General features: G+C 40.1%; 1 protein-coding gene across 1 annotated transcript in view; it reads left to right on the top strand.

Moving 5' to 3' along the window:
• Window positions 1-22767, top strand: part of dock3 (dedicator of cytokinesis 3) — a 576384-nt gene that overhangs the window by 355889 nt on the left and 197728 nt on the right. Inside the window, exons 36-39 of the mRNA XM_042088883.1 lie at window positions 8050-8076; window positions 8484-8579; window positions 16709-16769; window positions 18194-18287. Coding sequence (XP_041944817.1) covers window positions 8050-8076; window positions 8484-8579; window positions 16709-16769; window positions 18194-18287 — 278 coding nt within the window. The remainder of the gene's footprint in view (window positions 1-8049; window positions 8077-8483; window positions 8580-16708; window positions 16770-18193; window positions 18288-22767) is intronic.

Genomic DNA, 22767 nt, shown 5'->3' with positions numbered 1-22767 from the left:
TGAATTAGATGTTGCACGTCATTGCAAGCCGTCGCAAAGCATTTACCATGTCTAGTCACAGTTGCAAGGTTTTAGAATGTTGCATCAAGTTGCTGGTTTATAGAATGTTGCAGCTCATCTCGTCGCAAATCTTTGGTGTGAATTGGGCTTAAGCCAGTATGGAGCAGAAGCTAACATTATGATGAGATGGCATTAAAAGACTATGGTCGGGAAAAGCTAGAGTTCCAAATTGTATAACTTTTTTCAATATTAACTATGCCTATATGTCCGACTTTGGTCATCGTTCAATTCATCCCTTTTGTTTAAAATTTGTGGATAGGCCGATGGTAAGCTTGTTTTTTTGCTGGCAACAAAACAAAAGGGTTCGCGAACGTTATTCTTTATTCTAAATGCGTACCGCCATGGCGATAAAGAAAAAGAAGTAGGCTATGATTTGAAATGTAAGCTGACTGTTGTCAAATTTGCAAAATAAAATACAGGAGAAACGATATGGTTCATGCTCTCTCATGCTGTTTCATTCGTGCCGAAAAGGAGGGCTGATAATACAACTGTGTTTGACAAAGGGCCAATATAAGCTAGGTTGCTAGTGACAAAATATGAGCTTTCAGTGTGATACAATCTCTTTGTAGCTTAAATTACGTTTGATTAAAACGTGTTTCATCTGTTCTGGCTATCCCCGCTATTTGGACCTTATCTCACTCAATGAACAACATCTCAACACTAAATGAATGATGATCCGTAATTGTCATCAGATAGCCTAGTCATATGGGTAGACATTCAGAGTGTTTGAAATAATTATTTCGATAATATTTTCCATCTTTGCAGAGTTTTGTGTAAAGGGAATTAAAGGCCTGTCTCATATAAACGCCTGTCCCTAATACTAGCCGGTGCAGTTTGCCGATTTGGGAAAATACAAGCCCAGGCTATTATTTGGAGTTTTACGGTACTGCCATCTTTGGTAAAGTTGACTAAAAATAGGTAATAAAATAATCTTTTGGTGATTTATTGTAATCTCACAATGAAAGCAATAAGGAAATATCCAAACTTGAAGGGAAGCAAATTTAAATCAAGTTTGGATTTTTCCTCATTGTGACATTACAAGAAATCACCAAAAAATATTTTGGTAACACTTTATAATAACTACACACAATTCATAATTTATTAAGCCTTTGTTACTTATTAGTTAAAGGAGAATTCTGGTGTGATATTGACCTAAAGTGTGTTGAAACATGATGATGAGTGTGAACGTATGTCTCATAGCTCATCTCGGCTTATCCCCTGCACTCAGAAATCTTGCGCTAGTTAGCCGATGCTGTCAACAGTTTTTCGATGGGGGTGCCTCGGGCATCGGCCTAGCCATGCAAATAAATCACTGTTTTACACCTTTTACGAGGCTCAAAGTAGCTCCATACTTCATTGGTTGATTTCCAAGGGCCTTGACATTTAAAACGAGACATTGAGAACTTTGAAAAAGCACTGGTAGTTTCAACAAAGAATGGGGGTAGAGGACCCAGTAAACAAAATAAAGTCCTGGCGACATCCCCTAAAGGTCCCCTGGCGAACGTCACCTCCTCGACATTGTGTAGGGTTCCCTTGACGTCCCGCGGACCTCTGTTCGGGAGGTCTAAAAGACGTCCACGAGACTTTGAGAGGACGTCCTGTAATGGTCACCGCGACGTTATGCGCGCAACGTTTATATTTCCGCGATGGTAAAAAAAAAAAAAACATGAAACGTGGTATGGTATTACATCCTGTAAGCTTTAGCGCTGCTAGGAGAGAGGTCGACGGAACATGAACACGCATTTATGACTTGCTCTACAATTACACAATCAACTTAATTTACCTCATACTTCCACGCATGTATGAAATCATGTCCTCCGAATGCATTACACTAATGATGAGTAGACATGGACCTTTATACCGGGCAAGGATGTGCTGCTTTCACATCTACGGTGTCATTTTCTTAATAAACTCATACAACGTTTTAATGGCCATATCCCGTTGCCGTTGCATATTGTTCAAAACATCATCAGAGTAGGCCTAGGCTAGCCTAAGCTAAATTGTTCAAACCATATTGTTTCAAAATATTAAAAACTAATAATAGCCAAAAATACTAAATGAATCATAATGCATGCTGGGAAGCAAAACTCAACATGAAATAAAGTACATGAAATATAACTAGAATGCATTGACGTTATATCCACTCTAAGGCGTTTTCTGGGACCTGTGATCAAACAGGGACAGCCTATAAATAGCCTATGTAAGCCTATCTTCCTGGAACATTGCAGATAAAGAAAAATGTATCATTTTCTCTAGGCTATGAATGCTCTTTGTAGCCAACTTTAAGCTGAAATAAATAGATTCCAGATGTTTCTATTCTATATCATTTTTTTTATTAATAAACAGTAAGGCTCTGGTGAGGCAGAGATCTTCTGCTCCTCGTCAGAAATCTCATCGGATACTCTTTGCTGTTTCCACAAGGAGCTTCTGTAACATCGGGGACAGCTAAGTCATGAAGAAGCAGTATCCTTAATTCTTCTGCAATGTAGAGCTAGATCGTTTTGCTTTACAAATTAAGTAGTCACTTCTGTTGCTAGGCAACCCTAAACAAATGCTACGTGGTCTGTTTTTAACATTTCTCTAGTTTTATTGCATCGTATTCAGCTCCAAAAGTCGGTTCAGTCTCAATCGTGTGTGTGTTTCTGAAAATAAAACAGATAACAAGTACGTGACTAGGTTAAATAAACTCAAAATGTACGTGTAGCACATACATTTTGAGTTTAACGTTAACAACCTTTTTCCCAGTTTATGAAAGTTGTGCGTCTATGAGCAAAGTAGAAACATATGGTTCTACTTTGCTCATAGACGCACAACTTCATAAACTGTATGATATGTTGCCTTAGACTATGGTAGGCTAATGCAGCTACTGCTAGTGACTAGATAGATAGATACTTTATTCATCCCCAGACGTGTAACGTGAAGTCGTGCATGGATGTGATGTCTCCGTCCTGCAGGCGGTAGCCAGAGCGCTCTCAACTCCGCTGCCATGTGTGAATAAACAAACGTCCCCTCCATGTCCCCGGTATAATGTTATTGTCGGGTCCTTAGGACGTCTTTGAAGTGACCAAATGCAAATGTCATCCGAGGGACCTGGCGTTGACGTCCCCAGAAAGTCCTGCACCGGACATCGCGCAATAACCAAAGGATAACTTGCTCCGGACGTCAATAAGGTCACCGGAACGTCCGCTAGAGAACACGACCAATCGGGGACGTCGTCCGCATAAGGTCCGGGGGACGTCCCGTGTTTGTCGGGGAGCGCTTCTTGGACTCTAAAGTTTGGTTAAGTCAGAGGTGCTCTTTGGATGGGAAACTAAATGCCAAGAATCAAGAAACTCCAAGGCACTCTCTATTGAAAAAGTTAAAAAGCCTTTATTATCATGGCTTGGTCAAGTTAACCTTCTAAAAAACTCCAACGCGTTCTGGATACATGCCTTCTTCTGGAAGTTAACTGTTAAATGTGTTTATTTGGCCCCAGCTGTGGCACAACTGGCTGGGGCAACTGCACCGTACACCGACAAGCCGGGTTCGATTCCCGCCCCGTGGTCCTTTCCGGATCTCATCCCTGCTCTCTCTCCCATTCGCTTCCTGTCACTCTCCACTGTCATTATCATTAAAGGCATAAAAAAGCCAAAAAAATATACCGTATTTTCCGGACTATAAGTCGCTCCTGAGTATAAGTCGCATTAGTCAAAAAATGCATCATGAACAGGAAAAAAACATATATAAGTCGCACCGGACTATAAGTCGCATTTATTTAGAAATGTATTTCACAAAATCCAAAACCAAAAACAGAGACTATGTAACTGGATTATTGAGGCCAAAAAGATTAATGTTAATGAAGACGAAGGAGTGAAGGCAGAGAGGGCAGGAAGGTAATTGCAAAGCAAAAGATTCACTGAAAGAAAATACCATGTGGTACACCAAAATGTATCTAAAATATAGAGAATTCAATGTAATCAAGCGTTTTGGGCGATGTGGAGTCACAAGCTGGCAGCAGATTAAATGCTCACAAGAGAGAAAAAGATGCAGTTTTAGACTTGACTGAAGCAAGCCAGGCGATAGGCCTATAGGCCCGACGGTAATTGTAAAGCAATTTACAAAAGATTCACTGAACAAAAATGCTTATATGGTACATGAAATTTAGCTAAAAATGTGGAGAATGCAATGCAATCAAGCATTTTGGACGATGTGGAGAGACAAGCCGGCAGCAGATTAAATGCTTGAGAGAAAAAAATATGCGGTTTTGAAAGGACGTGCAGACCGAAGCTGCAGCAAGCAGGTGATAGCCTATTTAGACATTTATTTCACAAAATCCAAGACTAAGAACAGACAGGCTATGTAACTGGACACATTGAGGCCAAAAATATTGAGAATACAACAGGGAATGTTGAAGACGAAGGAGTGAATAGTGACAAGTGCCCGACGCTATTGTAAAGCAATTTACAAAAGATTCACTGAACAAAAATGCTGATGTGGTACATGAAATTTTAGCTAAAAATTTGGAGAATGCAATGCAATCAAGCATTTTGGACGATATAGGCTATTGGCACAAGCTGTCAGCAGAACAAATGCTCGCCGAGAGAGCGAGAGAAAAAAAGATGCGCATTTAAAACCAGGGCCTAAATTTCAGCGCGGGATTGCGCATAAATTATTACTAAGTATTGAGCATACTAATAAAAGTCCCGCAACGCTAGCCATCATAATGCGAGAAATTCCCACACATTTTACAGCGCTGCCTGACCTTAATCTAATAATGGAGCGGCCTGAATGCGGACCAACTCTGACTTCAATTGAACCCCATGCAGAGACACACACACGCGCGCGCGCATGCAGGACTACTTTGGGGGTGCCTCTCTCTCTTTGGTCTCTCTCTCTCTCTCAGCAGGATTTGTCACGCTAAAGTCAAATTATTATAGCCTATATTACGTGCTTCTACATCAACCGCTATCGACAGGAAAGGAAAACAAACCTTTAGCGATCAGGAACCGCAAACACAGAAGCATGACAGCCTATAATATAACGCGAGAGAACATGGATGTGTTCTCCATTTGAGGAACGTTATAATCGATTGCGGACGTGAACAGACAGCTACAGACACGGAGCGCATAGTAGGCCTATTTTCACTTTCTGTGCGTATTCACGTGAAAGATAATTAGTAGCAAAACAGCGATCAAATATTACATGGCAGTGAGTTATGTTTTCAAATGTTTTCATGCATGTCTAGATAACGGGTGAGGAATGTTTAGGGGACAGACTATCGAATTCTGAATTTATGGCTGGGCACAGCACCTTTATTTGGACCATGGCTTGTAGCCTATTCGAGTCAGCTAGGCTTTTATTTCTTGCGTTTTACTGTGAGACATAGGCCTATACTTTTCACCATCACAGGCTTTGAAATCAAGTCTCCTTCAGTGATGAGAGTGAGTAACTCTCTTGTTAACGAGTTAAATGTTTTTTTATTCACGATTTGAAGACTCATGCACCCTTACTATAGAAGCGGATGAGAACGATAGTGAGGAAGCTCCATTCACTGTTTCCGAGTATGACGTGAGAAATGTGTTTAAGAAGGCAAAGTGCAGGAAGGCTGCAGGACCAGATGGCATTTCTGGGAGGGTAGCCTACTGAAATCCTGCGCTAACCAGCTAGCCCCTGTGTTTACACACATTGTCAACACGTAATTGACGTCATTGACTCAAGCTATCGTTCCAACATGCTTTAAGAAGTCCACTATTGTACCTGTGCCAAAAAACAAAAGCCCATCATGCCTAAATGACTACCGTCCAGTGGCCCTGACATCAACAGTGATGAAGTGCTTTGAAAAATTAAGAATTTAATTTGCTCATCTTTACCAAGCTCATTCGACCCCCTCCGGTTTGCCTATAGAACCAACAGGTCCAGAGATGATGCCATCTCCAACCTCCTGCACACCACCCTAAACCACCTGGAGGGAGGAAAGGGGAAGTATGTGAGAATGTTGTTTATTGACTATAGTTCAGCATTCAATACCATAGTCCCCTAGCCCGACGAGCCAGACCCACATTAAATGTAGGGTCTGGGCACTCACCATTCGCACTGCTCAGTCCGAGGGGCGGGATAATCGGTTGTCTTTTAAATTCCCTCTGCACGCAATAGGACAGCGCTATGAGTCCCATGCGTTTTCCCATCAGCGGAGCTAGTTGGCTAGTTCAAACTTTTGCCAACTTAAAAAAAGCTTAACTTGTGTCACACTGTTCGCCAACAGCAACATCCATCTTTGTTTTCAAGTAGCAGGGAATTCAAGCCAAACCGTTGCAACTCTGCCATCAATCATTATGTTAAGCCCGCCTAACAACTCTATACATGATTTGATTGACCTGATAGAAGTTTAATTTTTCGAGCTCACAAGCCAACGGAGAGTTGCTAGACTAGTGTCTAGATTTCTAGGCTAGTAGTCCCCCACACTCTGGTTACAAAGATGAAGGCTCTTGGATTAAACAACACCATTTGCAAATGGATTCACAGCTTCCTCACTGACCGATCACAAGTGGTCAGGGTGGGTGGTCTGACATCTGACACGTTAACCATCAGCACAGGTGCCCCCCAGGGCTGTGTTTTGAGTCCTCTGCTGTATAACATCTACACCCATGACTGCAGAGCCAGTAGCAGTCACACCTCCATCATTACATTTGCAGATGACACAGTGGTGGTGGGCCTGATCAGCAACAACAATGAACAGGCCTATCTGAACCAGGTGAATGAGGTAGCACAGTTGTGCCAGTCCAACAACCTCACTTTGAATGTCCGCAAAACAAAGGAAATGGTGGTGGACTACAGGAAACAACAGAACAGAGCTTACACTCCACTTAAGATCAGTGGGCTGCCAGTGGAGAGAGTCACAAGCTTCAAATACCTGGGAGTACACCTCACTGATGATCTCACATGGACTGTTAACACCCAGCACACACTGAGGAAATCTAGGCAAAGACTGTACTTCCTACAGTACGTCAGCTGAGGAAGTTCAAAGTATCAGCACCCATCTTTAAGGCCTTTTACTCCTCAGCTGTGGAGAGTGTCCTGACAATCACTTGGTATGGGAACTGTACAGCCCGTGACTGCAGTGCCCTACAGAGAGTGGTGCGATCTGCCGAACGTACCATCAGGGCACCTCTCCCTACCCTGCAGGAGACCTACAAGAAAATACTATGTACCAGGGCCCAAAGTATTTTAAAGGACTCCTCACATCCTGATCATGGACTTTTCAAAAGACTGAGGTCAGGCAAACGACTCTGCTGCTACAAGACCAGAATAGAGTGACTGAGGAGGAGCTTCTATCCTCAAGCAATCCGTATCCTGAACACACACAAGACTATATAAACTTTTTTATTTTTTACACACTTGCACATGGACTGTACACACACTACACTTTTTATTCTCTCTTGTTATTTATTAAAATATTTCTTGATCTTTCTTTCTTCACACTTGCACAGAAAATCTGAACACCAAATTAAATTTCACTACATGCTTTACGTTAGTATTGCGATGTATGTGACAAATAAACCTCCTTGTATCCTTGTAATGAAAACAACTGTCTAGGTCAAAACTCATCCGACTAACGTCATTTTGCTCCCAAATGAAAATTTGAACTCATTATCATCCATAAATCGACCCTAGGTTGTGTATACACCGAACCATCCATTTAAGATTCCAAACATTATGGTAAGAAATAAGAAGGATCAACTGTGCTATAATGTAATCTTTGTTAGATGCTGGGATTGTGTTAATGTCTTAGTGGAACTGTTTTCAGGGCACAAATTTGTTTTAAAACTTTTAATGTCAATGTTCTCTTTTTCAGTGTCAAACCTAACATATCTGTTTTATCCCTATACAAACTATTCAACCAAATTGTGCCTGTTTGTATCTGTAATATCATCATACTTAAGGATCACTTAATTAGCTAGTCTACACTGAATAACAGTGTTATGCCTGTTTTCTTTATGCTGCGGGAAATAGCACCCAGCTCTTTGGGCCATACCCCAGGTAAGATTCACAGACTACACTGTCTGTAGTCACTGTGTGTTTATCAGTGTTCAACCAGTAATTACTGTGTTTTACCTAGTAAAAGTTCTAACTGTCTGGCTGAAATATCTGGTAAAAATGTTCATACAAAACATAAACTTAAACAGGACACATTTAAACAGTTTGGATGAACAGTTTTAACCAAAACAAATGAATCAATAATGCAATAATTCTGCTTGGATGTTTTCCTGCCAGCCCATTTTACGTTCTAAGTTCTAAACTTATTGGTTATCTTACAATATCATATTACAAACACAAACATAATATACACTTAGATTGTGTGTATGTTTGTTTGTTTTGTACAGTACATGAGAATGTTTGAGAGGTTTCAGATATAATTCCTCTCTTTGATATGTCTGTGTATGTAGTCTCCTAGAGAAGATTGAACAGGAAACATGGAGAGAGACTGGCATTTCATTTGTCACATCTGTGACACGTCTGATGGAGCGGCTGTTGGATTACAGGTACTGTAGTCGATGTTCGCTAATTTGTGACTACTTCATCCAGTGCCTCTCTTGTAGTGTAGTGTGGAAATCTGACTCTTGCTCTGGTGAGTTTTTGTCACAGGAAGTAAATAAGTAAGCAAGTACATGTGTGAAATGTCATTTAGCAAATACATCTGAAAAGAAACAACTGTTTAATGGTTTCAAAGCACAGTGGCACACGCTGAGTTGCCATTACAGCTTTGCCCAAATAAAAACGACATTTGCCGAAATTCGACAAAGCACAATTGAGAATGGTCTGTGATGCAATTCGATAAAATATAGCCGCAAGCGGCAATGGCGGGCCCGAGCACCTCCGGTCCGCAACCCGTGAGATTTTGGAATCCAACAAAGCGCCGACGCGGTGCGTTTGTGTAATGTACATATTTGATGCGTGTGCTATTTGTTGTTGCATGTTATTTTCTGGTACATTTTCTTGCTTGGCCAGATGGGGGCGCTATGCCAGGCAGGCCCATTGGGTGTCTGGATGTCATCATAATCATAATATTTATTAACCTGAGAAGTTTCAGACCATTCATTCAAAGCATAGAACATTTCTGACACACTTTCTGCTTGTCCAGATGGTGGCGCAATGCTCGGCATGGGAATTACACATGTGAATATCATCAGAATATTGATATCCAATATTTTATAAAGTTTGAGATCAAACAGTTAAGGCATTGCCCATTTCTGGCACATTTCTCACTTGGCCAGGTGGTGGCGCTATGCCAGGCAGGCCCATTAGGTGTCTGGATATCATCATAATCATAATATCTATTAACCTGTTAAGTTTCAGACCATTCATTGAAAGTATAGAACATTTCTGGCACATTTCATGCTTGGCCAGATGGTGGCGCTATGCTAAGCATCTGAATTACACATGTGAATATCATCACAATAATGATTTCCAATATTTTATACCTACCAAGCTTCATATTAATAAGTTGAGGCATTAACAATTTCTGGCACATGTCCTGCTTGGCCAGGTGGTGGCACTATGCCAGGCAGGCCCATTCGGTGTCTGGATATCATCATAATCATAATATCTATTAACCTGTTAAGTTTCAGACCATTCATTCAAAGCATAGAACATTTCTGGCACATTTCATGTTTGGCCAGATGGTGGCGCTATGCTAGCCATTTGAATGACATATGTGCACATCATCACAATAATGATTTCCAATATTGTATACCTACTAGGTTTCAAATAAATCAGTTAAGGCATTGCCCATTCTGACACATTTCCTGTTTGGCCAGGTGGTGGCGCTATGCCAGGCAGGCCAATAGGGTTTCTGATTATTCTCATAATCATAATATCTATGAACCTGAGAAGTTTCAGACTGTTCATTCAATGCGCTTTGACTTTATGACACATTTCCTGTTTATGTGCAAGATATTATAATCATAACATATTACAACATATCAAAAATCCCTTCACAATTTAACATCAGCGTCATCTTGCCATCATATTTGCCAAATTTCACATGAATCTGACAAACCGTCTAGGAGGAGTACAGTCAAATCTATCATGTGGCATCAGTGTTCTTGTCATTCTTTTTGTTGCCAGTGGGTGGCGCTATGCGAAATATGGATTATGGGCTTGTGAATATTGTCATTACCATGGTATTCAATAACCTGTAAAATATCAAACATTTCAAGCCATGCATGGTGAATTAAGACACATTTATTGTTTATGTGGAAGGGTATTAAAATTCATAGTTTCGCCATTTCGTGAAATTACAACATATCAAAAAAAGCTTCACAATTTAGAATCAGAAGCATATTGGCATGATTGTTTTGGGGAGTTACATGCACCCACCAAATTTGGTGTGTGTATCTAAAACTATATGCCAACCACAAGTCACAGTGACCTAAGGGGGCGCTATGGAGTTCCTGGGCCACGCCCGGTGCCAAGGCTTTTCCCCTGTGTATTCACGGTACCTCTTGACGTGTGTGCCAAATTTCATGCGTTTTTACCAATGCGAAGCACCTCTTTTGGCATCACAATTAATCACATTTTAGTCCGCACAAAATCCCAAATACCTCACTTCCTGTTGGGCGTGGCTAATGCATTGTACATACGAAAGTTGTTCATCTTGGGGAGATACACACACCTACCAAATTTGGTGTGTCTAGCTGAAAGTATGTGCCAACCACTGGATCAATCACCTAAGGGGGCGCTACTGAGTCCCTGGGCCACGCCCGGGGCCAAGCCTTTATGCCTGTGTAGCCATTGTGATACCAGATGTGTGTGCCAAATTCCAAGACTTTTCATCCATGGTAACCACCTCAAACATAGCAAAAAGGTGAACAAATAATAATAATAAATATAGCCGCAAGCGGCAATGACGGGCCCGAGCACCTGCGGGCCGCGGCCGGAGACATGTCGGAATCCAACAAAGCACCGACGTGGTGCGTTTGTGAAATGTACATATTTGATGCATGTGCTATTTGCTTTTGTATTTTATTTTCTGCCACATTTACTTGCTTGGCCAGGTGGGGGCGTAATGCAAGGCAGGCCCATTTGGTGTCATCATAATCATAATATAATAACCTGAGACATTTCAGACCATTCATTTTCAGCAAAGAACATTTCTGATACACTTTTTGGCCAGATGGTGGTGCTATGTTAGGCATTGAAATTACACATGTGAATATCATCACAATAATGATATCCAAAATGTTTGTAAACTTTCAGATCAATCACTTAAGGCATTGTCAATTTCTGGCACATTTCCTGCTTGACCAGGTGGTGGCGCTATGCCAGGCAGGCCCATTGGGTGTCTGGATATCATCATAATCATAATATCTATTAACCTGAAAAGTTTCAGACCATTTATTCAAAGCATAGAGCATTTCTGGCACATTTCCTGCTTGGCCAGATGGTGGCGCTATGCTAGGCCTGTGAATTACGCATGTGAATATGCTCACAATAATGATATCCAATATTTTATAAAGTTTCAGATCAATCACTTAAGGCATTTTCCATTTCTGGCACATTTCCTGCTTGGCCATGTGGTGGCGCTATGCCAGGCAGGCCCATTGGGTGTCTGGATATCATCATAATCATGATATCTATTAACCTGAGAAGTTTCAGACCATATATTCAAAGCATAGAGCATTTCTGGCACATTTCCTGCTTGGCCAGATGGTGGCGCTATGCTAGGCCTGTGAATTACGAATGTGAATATCATCACAATAATGAATCTGATATCAGGCCCATTGGGTGTCTGGATATCATCATAATCATGATATCTATTAACCTGAGAAGTTTCAGACCATTCAATCAATGCACTTTGACTTTATGACACATTTCCTGTTTATGTGCAAGATATTATAATCATAACATATTACAACATTCACAAATCCCTTCACAATTTAACATCAGCGACATCTTGGCATAATGTTTGCCAAATTTCAAATGAATCTGACAAACCGTCTAGGAGGAGTATGTTCAAATTGATCATGTGACATCAGTATAATTGTCATTCTTTCTGTTGCCAGTTGGTGGCGCTATGACAGACATGCATTATGGGCATGTGAATATTATCATTAACATGGTCTTTAATGACCTGTGAAATTTAAAACATTTCAAGCCATGCATGGTGAATTATGACACATTTATTGTTTGTGTGGAACGGTATTAAAATTAACAATTTCGCCATTTTGTCAAATTACAACATATCAAAAAAAGGCTTCACAATTTAGAATCAGGAACATCTCGGCGTCATGTATACCAACTTTGACATGAATCGGATCAACCGTCTAGGAGGAGTACGTTAACATTGATCATGTCCACAACGCACAAATTCTCAATTACCTCACTTCCTGTGGGAGTGGCTAATGGCATGTTAATACAAAAGTTGTTTGTTTTTGGGAGTTACATACACCCCCCAAATTTGGTGTGTGTATCTAAAACTATATGCCAACCACAAGTCACAGTGACATAAGGGGGCGCTAGCGAGTCTCTGGGCCATACCCGGGGCATAGTTCCCTTTTCAATAGACAGCGTCTTGGTTGCTAGGTAACCAACATTCCAGATCCCTCGTTACGGGTCTTTGTGGTTTAAATGTCTTCTTGAAAGAAATTTTAAAAGTCGGGCTGAAATCACATTCATATCTAGGTTTGCTGCATGCATGTTACAAGGACACTGGGCCATGTCATGTAAGGGACATGGTACTGCAAAAAAACGGAAACATAGTCTACATTGCAGAACCACTCAACTTTATTAATTTATGGTGAATAAATGTTACACTACTGTGCACAGCCTGACGTGACGATGCTAGCACGTTAGCAGCGGTTAGCTAATTATGCTAACGTTAGTTATCTACAAGTCTCCTCCAAGTGACAATTATATTATACACAATGCTGGCAATGCTGAGAGCATCCTCGTTTATCTTACTTACATTGAGTTGACTGTGTGGCTTAATCCACAGATGTGGTGAAGCACTGTTTCGTTATGGTTTGCTAAGGAGTAACCCATTGCTTGAAATAGTGGAGAGCTGGGATGAGAACATTGTGTCAAATCTTCGCATTGTATCGCGGAGTGATTTATTATTAGCTGTGCAAAGTCTGAGTTGAAATGTCCAGGGATATTCCAACTCATGGAACGTCTCTCGGCCAATCAGAAACAAATAAATAGTTCCATAGAACCCAATTGTTGTATAAATCATGCATAATTAAAAACTAACTCAATTTAGGTTACTTGGCTACGCAATAGACCGGTTTCAGGTCCCTAACAACCGTAGTCAAGAACGAACTCGGAGGACAAGCACTAGCTTCTAGTTGTTTACACTGACAGCGCATAGAAAACAAGCTGGCTGAACTTGATATAAGATGAAGAACAAAAACATATTGCCGAAATATTTCGGTGTAGCCGAGTCTGGATTGTTTTCATCTAGAGGTGTAGCGGATTTACCTATGAAAAAGCAACGGATTTTACGGAAGGTAAACATGTGGCCAGTCACTGTAAAGTTAGGTTAGGCTTAAAGGGGTGGTTCAGGATTTTGGACATAGGACCTCATTTCCAAGTAAGCAAGTGTGATATTTATCAGTGGAGACCGTTTTCATCCAGTCCTTCTAATTGCAGAGTTCGCAGGTGCTAGGCTAACGCAAGTCAACGGTATGTGCTAGCCTGCCACTAAAGACAGTCTTACCCACTTCAAAGTACACCCGAGGCAAATAAATTATAACGCCAGACTATCGATGTAAATGTCTGTATTGACAGTGCTATTTCTAACGTTATTCTATCCTTGCATTTCAACGATCGCATTACATTTTGAGGGACTAGTTTCTTAGCAGCGGCGGAATTATACTTGCTCCGGTTAGTAGTACTGCGCCGAAAAGTAAACAGTAAAGCGCACTCCAATGGGGATACCTAGTAGTAGCCTTGGTAATATCAGTCCGCCGCTGAGTTGCAAAATGACTACTAACAACTTTAGGGACCAAAGTATAACTATTGCAACGCGATGCAAGGCTAGTTGTATTTCTTACACTATTCTATCAACACAGACATTTACATTGATTGTCTGGAATTTGCCTCAGGTGTACTTTGGAGTGGGTAAGACTGTCTTTAGTGGCAGGCTAGCACATACCGTTGACTTGCGCTAGCCTAGCACCTGCGAACTCTGCAATTAGAAGGACTGGATGAAACGTGCTGAAAACGGTCTCCACTGATAAATATCACACTTGCTTACTTGGAAATAAGGTCTTATGTCCAAAATCCTGAACCACCCCTTTAAGCTAATGTTAGCGGGGCTTCGACTGCACAAGCAATTAGGCTAGTTTAGATTTAGTGAGAACATTACCTACTCAAAGGGTACATAATGACAGGGGTGGACAATCATTTCCCCCTGAGGTCAGATAACGATAATGTTTTATTGTAAACGTGTAGGCCTACTACATTAAATTCGGTCATGTTTACAGTCTATGTACATCGTACTGTCTGACTTACAAACTCATTCAAATGCTAGTGTTAGGTTTCCATTACTGCACAGCGCACGTTCAGTGAATGAATGAAAGCGGCTGCCTTGTCTCGCAATAAACACCGGGTGGAAATCCCGACACTCTTTCAACTACATGAAACTTAATCAGGGGTGTGATTTTTCCATTTTTAAACGGAATTCCGTTTTTTTCCGACCAATTTGTATAGATCCGCTGAGTTGGGGGGGGGGGGGGGGGGTCTGTTGGTCAGAGGTAAGCTATATTTATGTATAACACAGACTATATTTCTGTATAACACAGACCATTGTTATGTAGGCTATAACAGGCCGCTGACAATAGTCAGAAAGTAGACGGGTTGATCAGCTGCGTTCTGAAGAATGCTTGATTCAAGTTAAGTGTGTGTGGCGAACTAGTTTCTCAGCAGAAGCCATGAAACGGTAAAGGTCAACAAATTGATTTAAAAAGACATCATGTATGATTTTTTTTTTCTCGTTTTGGCTTTGCATTGGGTTCGCTGTCAGGATTTTCCGATAATGAATCTTGTGATGCTGATACTGAATTCAAATGTTTGCGCATGTAAGCTGTGCTTGAAGTAGCTGTGACAGACTAGCCTAACGGTATTGGTTTTCATAGTTTTAACCACAAAGCCTGTCTACCTTAGGCCTACTAAATTATTTAGTTAACACCTTGTCATTTCGTGTTTGTCCAGCCGTTCACCCCCATGAACCTTGCGCCCCATGTCATCTAAAACATATTTCGGGATGCCATCTCACCATGAGAAAACGTAACGTTATCAGTGCTAAGAGATCAAAGCTTTGGCATGATTAGTAAACATTAGTCTTGCACATAATATTGAGCTGAATATTTAGTGGAAATAGCCTACTGTAGCATTGTGCTGATAGATAAAAAGTCGCCTATTTAAAGGCGCAGTCTGCATTTTAACCCTAGCTCTCCATTTAGTGTGTGCGCTTGTAAAACTAGTGTTGTAGCATACACAATCCTGGCGCAGTAGCATAAAACAGTTAGAGCCTACCATTTATTTTAGGAGGAGAGGTGTAGGACCTACAGTGTTACTTTGGGAGGAGAGGAATCGATGTAATTTTATTCTCTTTGGAACTGAAATATCAACAACCTTCAAGTTGCAACCTCTTCAAGCATCAATATCAGTAGGCCTATCACATGATTCACTATGTTCTATGTAGGCCCAGAGGACTGTTATGGGGCAGGCTATATATTATCGTCAAGTAGGCCTATAGTAAATAATTTAGTCAACATTTTAACTCAATGTTGGTTTAAGTTATAAACAAAACATAAATGGAAAAAATCCATGGTTCTGCGTCACTGTTGGCAAAATGATCATGATGGCCTAGGCTATTTCAGCCATATTTCGTTAAGTCTTGTGTAGGCCTAGGCTACTTTGCTCTATTATAAATTTGTTTTCTTTAGACCTTATAGGCTTTATTGTAATATGCTATAATGTTTGAAATATATGTATCAATGTATCATTACTTCCCATAAAAGTCATCAGATGTCATCATTTAAGGGGTTATTTTTCAACATTTTCTGGTCACAATTTGAGGATTTACGGTAGTTAAACTTAGGGGGTCAGAAGATAAAGGGAGGAAAAATATCAAAAGTGAAATCGTTACTTGTGACGTGACAATTCTGGGAGGGCATAGCCCATATTTTTTTTTAATTGTTTATTTAGATAGGGACAGTGCATATTAATGGACATCAGTACAAGTACACAATGTAAATATGCTAGAGTTAGCACCATAGCTAATTTTCATCTATTGTCCCTAGGCAGATACATCAAAAAAGAACATAAAAACAAGCATAAAACACCCTCATAGTTTGAGAGGCAAGACAAACAACAACAGTCAAGACAAAACAATGAAGACAATATTTAACATTATACATGCTTGCATTTTGTTATTGCTTAGAGTAGACTTGCACTGATGTCCTCACCTCGAACCAAATCCTGTGTCATTAGACTGCATGAAACGCGCCATGCGAAATGCGTTTAGTGTCATGCACCTAAATGCAAAAAAGTATTTCCATTGCTTTCCATTTTTTCTCGTGACTTGCAATATATTTGATGTTTTTGATTGTTTGTGTATGTGTGCGTGTGTGTGTGTGTGTGTGTGTATGTGTGTGCGTGCGCACAGGGACTGCATGAAGGGTGATGAAACAGAAAATAAGAAGATAGGTTGCACAGTCAACCTACTGGTAAGTTAAACTCTTTCAAGCATCTTGCTATGAATTCAGTTAAGGAATTACAAATATATGTAAGGGATACAGTATTCAGGTTTGGGAAAAAAGTTTCAGACCTGCCAACCAATACACTTTGTGCGTACCAGGCACGTATTTTCACATCAAATCACACCAGAACGATTGTATATGAAAACAAGCACACATCCCACTTCTTCGGAAAGCTCCCTGGCGTGTGTGAATTAGAGCATATTGATCATTCTTCTTGATTTTTAGCGCAAACACAAACAAGACCTAGGAGACTTTAACTTTCAGACGGAGAGAACGCACCTATTACTGACACACGCCCCTTAAGTTTGTTGGTTGGTTGTCATCGGGATGCAGAGCTAGAGTTCAGTAGGGTGACAGCCACAGGAAAGAAGCTTCCTCTGAACTTGCTGGTTCGGGTGCGGAGAGACCTGTAACGTCTCCTGGAGGGGATTGGGGTGAACAGTCTGTGGTTGGGGTGAGAACAGTCTTTGATGATGCTCCACACCTTACGCAAGCATCGCTTGCCCTGGATGGCCTCAATGGCGGGGAGTGAGGAACAGGTGATGCGTTGGGCAGTTTTCAGTTGCCATACCAAACTGTGATACAGTTGGTTAGGATGCTCTCGTTGCAGCAGTAGAAGTTCACCAGGATCTGAGGAGACAGATGGATCCTCTTTAGTCTCCTCAGAAAAAAGAGACGCTGGGTCCATAGCGAGTAGGCTACAGGATAGGAGAAAAAAAAGAAAAAAAATCATGAAAAAACAAATCAACCACAACTAGTGCCAAAATTAGTGCCAAAAAGACATTTAAGACAACTATTAATACAATATTAGTTAATAGCTTGTATTCTATTTGTTAAAACATTAACATAAAGATTTTATGTAAACAACTAATATTTTTATTAACTTGTGCCAAATAGATATTTTAGTAACAATTAGCAAATATTAACAAAGGGTTAGGTAATGACTAGTTGTAATGACTGTAATAATATAAAAAAGTATCTCAGTTGATCCACCAGTTTCTCTTTCAGACGACCTGAAGATGAACAATGTATAGTGCCTCCCACTGCTTCTCCACCAGCTGAAGAAATTTGCGCCTCAAATCCCTAAACTAATTGTTTCCAATCGTTTTCGCCAAAAAGCCTATGATGTGACGTTTATGAGTGAGTTTTTATTAATAAAATCAGTTGGCGCATGGCGTTATTAAACTGAACGTTATCGTTACTGGAGTACCAAAATAAGAATGGGCTGTCTGCAAAGGGTTAAACTGTGTAGTTTCTAGTGATATTCTGTATCATCCACACATTTGCATGCACTGCCTCAAATGGTAGAATCCATAAATTCCGGAATATTGGTACGAGTAGTAATTAACTTTCTAACAGTTACCTAAATGATACATTTTTGGGTTTTGCAGAACTTCTACAAGTCTGAGATCAATAAGGAAGAGATGTACATCCGATATATCCATAAGTTGTGTGACATGCATCTACAGGCAGAGAACTATTCTGGTGAGTAGTGATGAATGTTTACATATACATGAATCCACAAATCACTGTGATGACAAGCTAACCAAGCACATAAAATGCAACATGCCGACTTTTTGTGACTCTAGGTTATTCACCATATTCCCCAGAGTTAGCTAAATTGATACATACCCTTCTCATCTCCGTGCGTGTAGTTAGTCAGTCTGACGCACCCACCACTAGCAGCAAAGGTTTCTCAAAGTGGCCGGTTCCAAAAGCCTACACCTTCTAAAAGTGACAAAAGAACTCCTATTTTCCTATTTACATGCTGTGGTTTGTATACTTATAAAGTATACAAATAACAATGTGAAATAAGACAGAGCCATTTTGTAAAAATATACAGGCCAAGCACTGCTACTTGGGTGGAGTGATTTGCAAAGCACTACTCCTTGGGGTTTGAAGAAGTAACACCGGAGCTTTTCAGGTGCTGCCTGCAAATCACTCCACCCAAGTAGCAGTGCTTCACCTGAACGTAAGCATAGTCCCAAATATGTATATGTAAAAGGTAACGCTTTATTTTAAAGATCCCATGCCACACCTATTTCATTAATTTTGTTATAATCCTTGATGTCCTTTGTTCGAGTTTGTAACATTATGTGGGTTGGAAATGCCTTTTATGGCTTATTTCAAGCTATTCTAGCATTGTCTGAAAAGCCTGGTAGAGGAGACGACTGCTTTTCTTATGAATATTTAATATGTAAATAAGCTTTGTTCTGATTGGTAGTCTGCAAAAACGTAGGCGGTAACAGCACGTCGCCTACCTGCAGCAACAAGCAGGACAGTTGAGAGGCATCCATGGTTACAGATAATTCTTCACTCACTCCCCTCGACTTCTCATGTCACTTACATTACATAAAACATCTGATTTATAGGCTTACTATCCAAACCATTGTGACAGCCAAACCCTTCTGTAATTGACATTTAACTATATTTAACTGTAGTCCCCGAAGTTGACGATGTCATCGTCTTCAAAATGCGCCGAATGCAGCACTAATTTGGTACCAAAGTGTTCGGGTATTTCTCCAAAAATAAATTGTAACCATTTCTCCCTCAACTCATCTTTCTTTGATCATAAAGATACATTTATTTGCTTCATGCCCTGTTTTAGGGGAAAACAAGCTAACATTAGCATTATATCATTGATTCCAATGATATAACACGTTATCTACTGTAGTTATTAGTTCACAGGACATTCAATCATTTTACTCACACAGCGGTTATGAAGAAATATATGTAACTGACTGATGTCAAAACTATGTACATTACCAACCTAATTCGCTTCCAATACCCCAATGTTGACAAATGTAGCTTGTAGCACTTACCATAATCTCCAATGTAAAATGGTTAGCTTGCTAGCTAGCTAACTATGTAACTTCAGTAGGCTATAACATAGCCCGTTATCTCACCTAGTTGTAGGAAATACATTCGTATTACAAGTGATAGAATTAAGGTGTGACTTATGCTTAGTTGATGCTATGACATGTAAAGTTAAGCTTGCCAAACTCATACAGTCAGCCACGGGCAGCTTAGCTGTGACTAGCCTACATTCGTGACACTCCATAATGGTCACCTAAATCCCATGAACACACAGGTAACTCTTACACCAACCTTATTTTCTGCCTTTTATTCACGTTTGTTTAAAGATTTAGTAAGTATAAGCCCTTTTCATTCCCCACTTTGATGCGGCTCCATAGGTTTCCATTATATCCAACATATAGTTACACTTCTGGCGTAGTGTGGGGAGGATCCCTACAGACAAACCAAAGTATTGTAAACTTTGAAAGTATACAGAGAGATTATAACAAGACCTGTATATGAAGGAAGCAAATTGCCTGGCTTCATGCTCCGGTAGCATCAAATCAACATGAGTGCGCTTGTGCAGATCTGGCTGAATCTTACAAAAAAAACATGCCTTATGTTCAGCCAGATCTACACAACACTGGAAGAAGTCAAAGTCGATTTGACTCAATTTGATTGCTTTATAATGAGGTGTGTTAACAAACCATCAACCATTTGGGGCAGCCGTGGCCTACTGGTTAGCGCTTTGGACTTGTAACCGGAGGGCTGCCGGTTCAAACCCCGACCAGAAGGAACGGCTGAAGTGCCCTTGAGCAAGGCACCTAACCCCTCACTGCTCCCCAAGCGCCGCTGTTGTTGCAGGCAGCTCACTGCGCCGGGATTAGTGTGTGCTTCACCTCACTGTGTGTTCACTGTGTGTTTCACTAATTCACGGATTGGGATAAACACAGAGACCAAATTTCCCTCACGGGATCAAAAGAGTATATATACTTATACGGTAACACTTTATTTTAAGGTTCACATGTTAGCCACCAATACATACCTAATTAATACCTGTATTAGTGACTTGTAAGGCATGTGTTAGGCAACATTAACCATTTGTTCGGTGTGTATTCACAAATTTCTTGTTCATGATGAATTAGGCCTTTATTATTGATATAATCTTAATAATGACCTTGTAAGCCTTGATCTCTACATACTAATTAGTAGTAAGTACCAAAATAGAATATGCATAACCTACTTGTATACTGTCTGAATAAATCCCAAATAGTAGGAGAACAGTTGTAGAATAAGCAAGTGTATGGCTCAACCTCATTGCTGCATTTCACTGCCCAGGTTGCTGTGTGAAATAGCACTTAATAACTGGAAGATTGGCTCCCATTCTAAAGTGGAAACTGGTTCCTTGGTAGCAAGCACATTATCATCAGTAATACCTCTGCAAAATGTACTTATTAGTCATGAATTGGTTCCATATTCTAAAGTCAGGCATTATTATTATTAAAAATTATATGATGGGAACAGTCTAGACTATAACTCCTGGTCAATACAGACATTCTTTACCCTTAATACATTGCTAGTGCATACATTGTTCATTCAAAATATGGTCCCTGTTCTAAAGTAGAGGCTGGGACAATGTTTATTGAACAAGTTCTGTAAACATGTTACATTGTACTCTCAATGAGCTCACAAAGCACAAAAAGACTAGCAATACCTTCTCCCAATACTGATAAAATACTAGTCCACTCTGGCAAGTAAATAGCAAATGTTCTTTTGTGTGATTTCTTTACTGCTACTGTAGTTTTCAGGCAAATAGGCCTGCTGTGTACAAGTTTTTGAAATGTGGTAGGTGGGTCCCGTTTCAAAGAAGACCACCACAGATGTGTTGAATGACAATTCTTTTGCCCTTTTTATTTGTTTAAAAGACGTGTTTTTATCCTGTCAGTTCTAGTTAAAACTAGCTTTTGGTAGTCTTTTTGTGCTTTGTGAGCTCATTGAGTGTACAATGTAACATGTTTACAGAACTTGTTAAATAAACATTGTCAGTGCTGTCACTTTTCTCATCTTCTTTTCTATTGTTAACACCCTCCCAGCCTCTACTTTAGAACAGGGACCATATTTTGACATATCATGACTAATAAGTACATACTGCAGAGGTATTACTGATGATAATGTGCTTGCTGCCAAGGAACCAGTTTCCACTTTAGAATGGGAGTTAGAATGGCAATCTCCCAGTTATTAAGTGCTATTTCACACAGCAACCTGGGCAGTGAAATGCAGCAATGAGGTTGTACTAAGGAGTTACTACTAATTAGTATGTAGAGATCAAGGCTTACAAGGTCATTATTAAGATTATATCAATAATAAAGGCCTAATTCGTCATGAACAAGAAATTTGTGAATACACACCTAACAAATGGTTAATGTTGCCTAACACATGCCTTACAAGTCACTAATACAGGTATTAGGTATGTATTGGTGGCTAACATGTTAACCTTAAAATAAAGTGTTACCACTTATACTTATATTATACAACACGGGTATTCAATTAAACTTCAGGTATGAAAAATGTCCTCAAGCCAATCACTGTGATGGCAAGCTGATGACACACAGCTCTATGTGTCCACCAATCTCACTACCACTCTCCCTCCCAGTGCCCTCATTGCTTGACTCCATGACATACAGACATGGATGACAAGCAATTATGTGAAATTCAACAGTATGAAAACTGAGCTGTTACTCATTGACACCACATCTACACTTGCAAAAAACAGTATCTCCTCAATCTCCTTTGGTGAGACCACCATACCTGTCTGAGAGTCTGAGAGGTGAAGAGCCTTGATGTTATCTTGGACAGTACCCTTTAATTTTCCATTGTATGCTTGTTGTAACTTACAACTGTTAACAAATATGCTTGTAAGTAACTTAAAAGTCTGCTTATTAACACTTACAAGCTGCATGTTAACAGTTAGTTAATGTTATTAAAGGATAACAACAGTTAACTAACTGTTAGTAATAAATCATTAACTGCTTATAATGCACTGTTAATACCTAATAAGCACATGTTATTCTAAAGCGTTACCAGTTTTTGCCTGTTGTTAATCCTTCACCTCCACAACAAAAGCATTTGCATTGTGTACAGGGGGCTAAGTCGCGAGAAGTTTGCTATT

This window comes from Alosa sapidissima, chromosome 4 (genome assembly GCF_018492685.1).
Source record: "Alosa sapidissima isolate fAloSap1 chromosome 4, fAloSap1.pri, whole genome shotgun sequence".
In the NCBI taxonomy this organism is placed as follows: Eukaryota; Metazoa; Chordata; class Actinopteri; order Clupeiformes; family Clupeidae; genus Alosa; species Alosa sapidissima.
The sequence above is the reverse complement of the archived record's forward strand: the minus strand, read 5'-3'. Positions and strand labels throughout refer to the sequence as shown.